Source organism: Morone saxatilis, unplaced genomic scaffold (genome assembly GCF_004916995.1).
Source record: "Morone saxatilis isolate NCDOM2014 unplaced genomic scaffold, NCSU_SB_2.0 Contig16, whole genome shotgun sequence".
NCBI lineage: Eukaryota > Metazoa > Chordata > Actinopteri > Moronidae > Morone > Morone saxatilis.
This window is the reverse complement of record NW_023339718.1, coordinates 21221136-21222836: the sequence shown is the minus strand read 5'-3', so window position 1 is coordinate 21222836 and position 1701 is coordinate 21221136. Positions and strand designations below refer to the sequence as shown.

Here is a 1701-nt window from a genome sequence, read left to right as displayed (position 1 = left end):
GCAGGAGTGGTAGACCTCCAACATGGCTGCCAGGAGCGGTGTTCTCCCAAAAGCCCTCAGTGTTTCAGTATATCAGTACAGCACAGTATTAATGCTGCATCCCCAGCACAGCACCTATAGAACATGTTCATTGAGTGTGTTTACAGACTGTACTGAGTCAGTGCAGTTTGTATAAATCACCCTTTCCTCCAGGCCAGCAGGGCGGCGCTGACTCCACCCTGCCTGCTCCTACACGTCAGTGCTGACACTATGGGTGACCACCTCCCTCATGGTGACGGAGCGGATGAGGTTGAGCTTCTGGTAGAAGCTGGCCAGGTCCATGGGCAACTCCAGGTCCTGCTGCTGCACAGTCCTGTAGCTGACCCTGCGGCCGCCGTTGCACAGCCTTTCCGGGTGCTGCAGGTAGAAGGGCAGCGAGCAGCGGGCGCAGGACGGGCAAAAGGCATGTGAGCGCTGGCACCTGCGCGGGGGTGGTGTGGGGGAGAAGCTGGCAGGCCCGTTGGCCTCAGTGAGGAAGGTGGGGGGGTAGTTCTCTGGATCGTCGCCATAGTGCTCCGGCGTTGGAGGCGTAGGGGGAGCAGACAGAGCCAGGGGGCGGGTCGGCGACATGGTGGCGAGGTCTGGTTCCTCCTCTTCCCCCTTCTCAGACTCCTCCCTCTTACAGCAGTAATACTTGATGGTCAAACACAGGAAGAGAGAACTACAGGTCAGAGTCACTGTCAGACATACATAGATAATGCAGAACACAAGAAGTCAAGCAGAAACTAATAATATGAAGCAACGACACCGTAGCTGAATAGAAACATCCCTCTGGACTTGTGGACCGAGTTCTTGTGGACTTTTGGGTTGTGTGATGTCTGAAGTTCTCAACAATACCATTGGAAGACTTACAGACATTCATGCTCCACAGAGGATGAATCCTGTTGACTTTGGTTCCCTGACTTTTCCTCCAGCGTCAGCATGACGTTGACATTGGTGGTTCTGAGTGAAATGTCTCAACAGCTACTGGATGGATTGAGAGTCATGTCAAGTTCACGTTCCCCTAAGACTGAACTTTGGTGATTCTCTAATATTTCTTGTAGCGCCACGTCAGGTCAAAAATTCACTTCATCCAATACTTTGGTTGTGCAAAACTCTAATGGCATTCCCATCAGCCTCAGCTAGTAGTAATCAATGAATGTTAGCATGCTAACATGCTAACCTAGGATGGGGAACATGGTAAACTATACAATGTAAATTATACCTGCTAAACTTGTTAGCATTGTCATTGTGAGCGTGTTAGCCTTTAGCTCAAAGCACCAATGTGCCTAAGTAGTACAGTGCCTAAGGATTAAAAGTTAAATTGTACTCGGATTATTTTCACAGCAGGGTGTCTTTTTGACCACAATGATCGAAAAAATTTGCGTCTAATCTATTGTTACATGTATTACATTTTGAAATGCATTTCATAGTACTGGCAACCCGTAGTGTTAGAGTCATGTATCTGGACGGATAGGTGGTGGTGGCTCTCATTTTTTAAAATGAAAATGAGTTAAATAGTCGTAAAGTAGTCATACCTGCAACCTACATAAACACAGTACAGCGACGATGGTCAGTAAGATGACTGTAGCCAGAATTCCTCCTGCGATGACCACTGTCCCGGCTGACATTCGAAATCCTCTCCATCAACAGCCTGCAGGGAGGAGAAGGAGAAGGAGGAGG

General features: G+C 48.9%; 1 protein-coding gene across 1 annotated transcript; it reads right to left on the bottom strand.

The window, feature by feature from the left end:
• Positions 1-228: 228 nt before the first annotated feature.
• On the bottom strand, positions 229-1665 carry LOC118326173 (protein FAM163B). The gene is made up of 2 exons (XM_035659118.1): positions 1557-1665; positions 229-672 (listed from the first exon to the last, which is right to left on the bottom strand). Exons 1-2 carry the CDS (start codon positions 1647-1649, stop codon positions 229-231), a joined length of 537 nt encoding a protein of 178 aa, XP_035515011.1. The 5' UTR covers positions 1650-1665.
• Between the last annotated feature and the right edge of the window lie 36 nt (positions 1666-1701).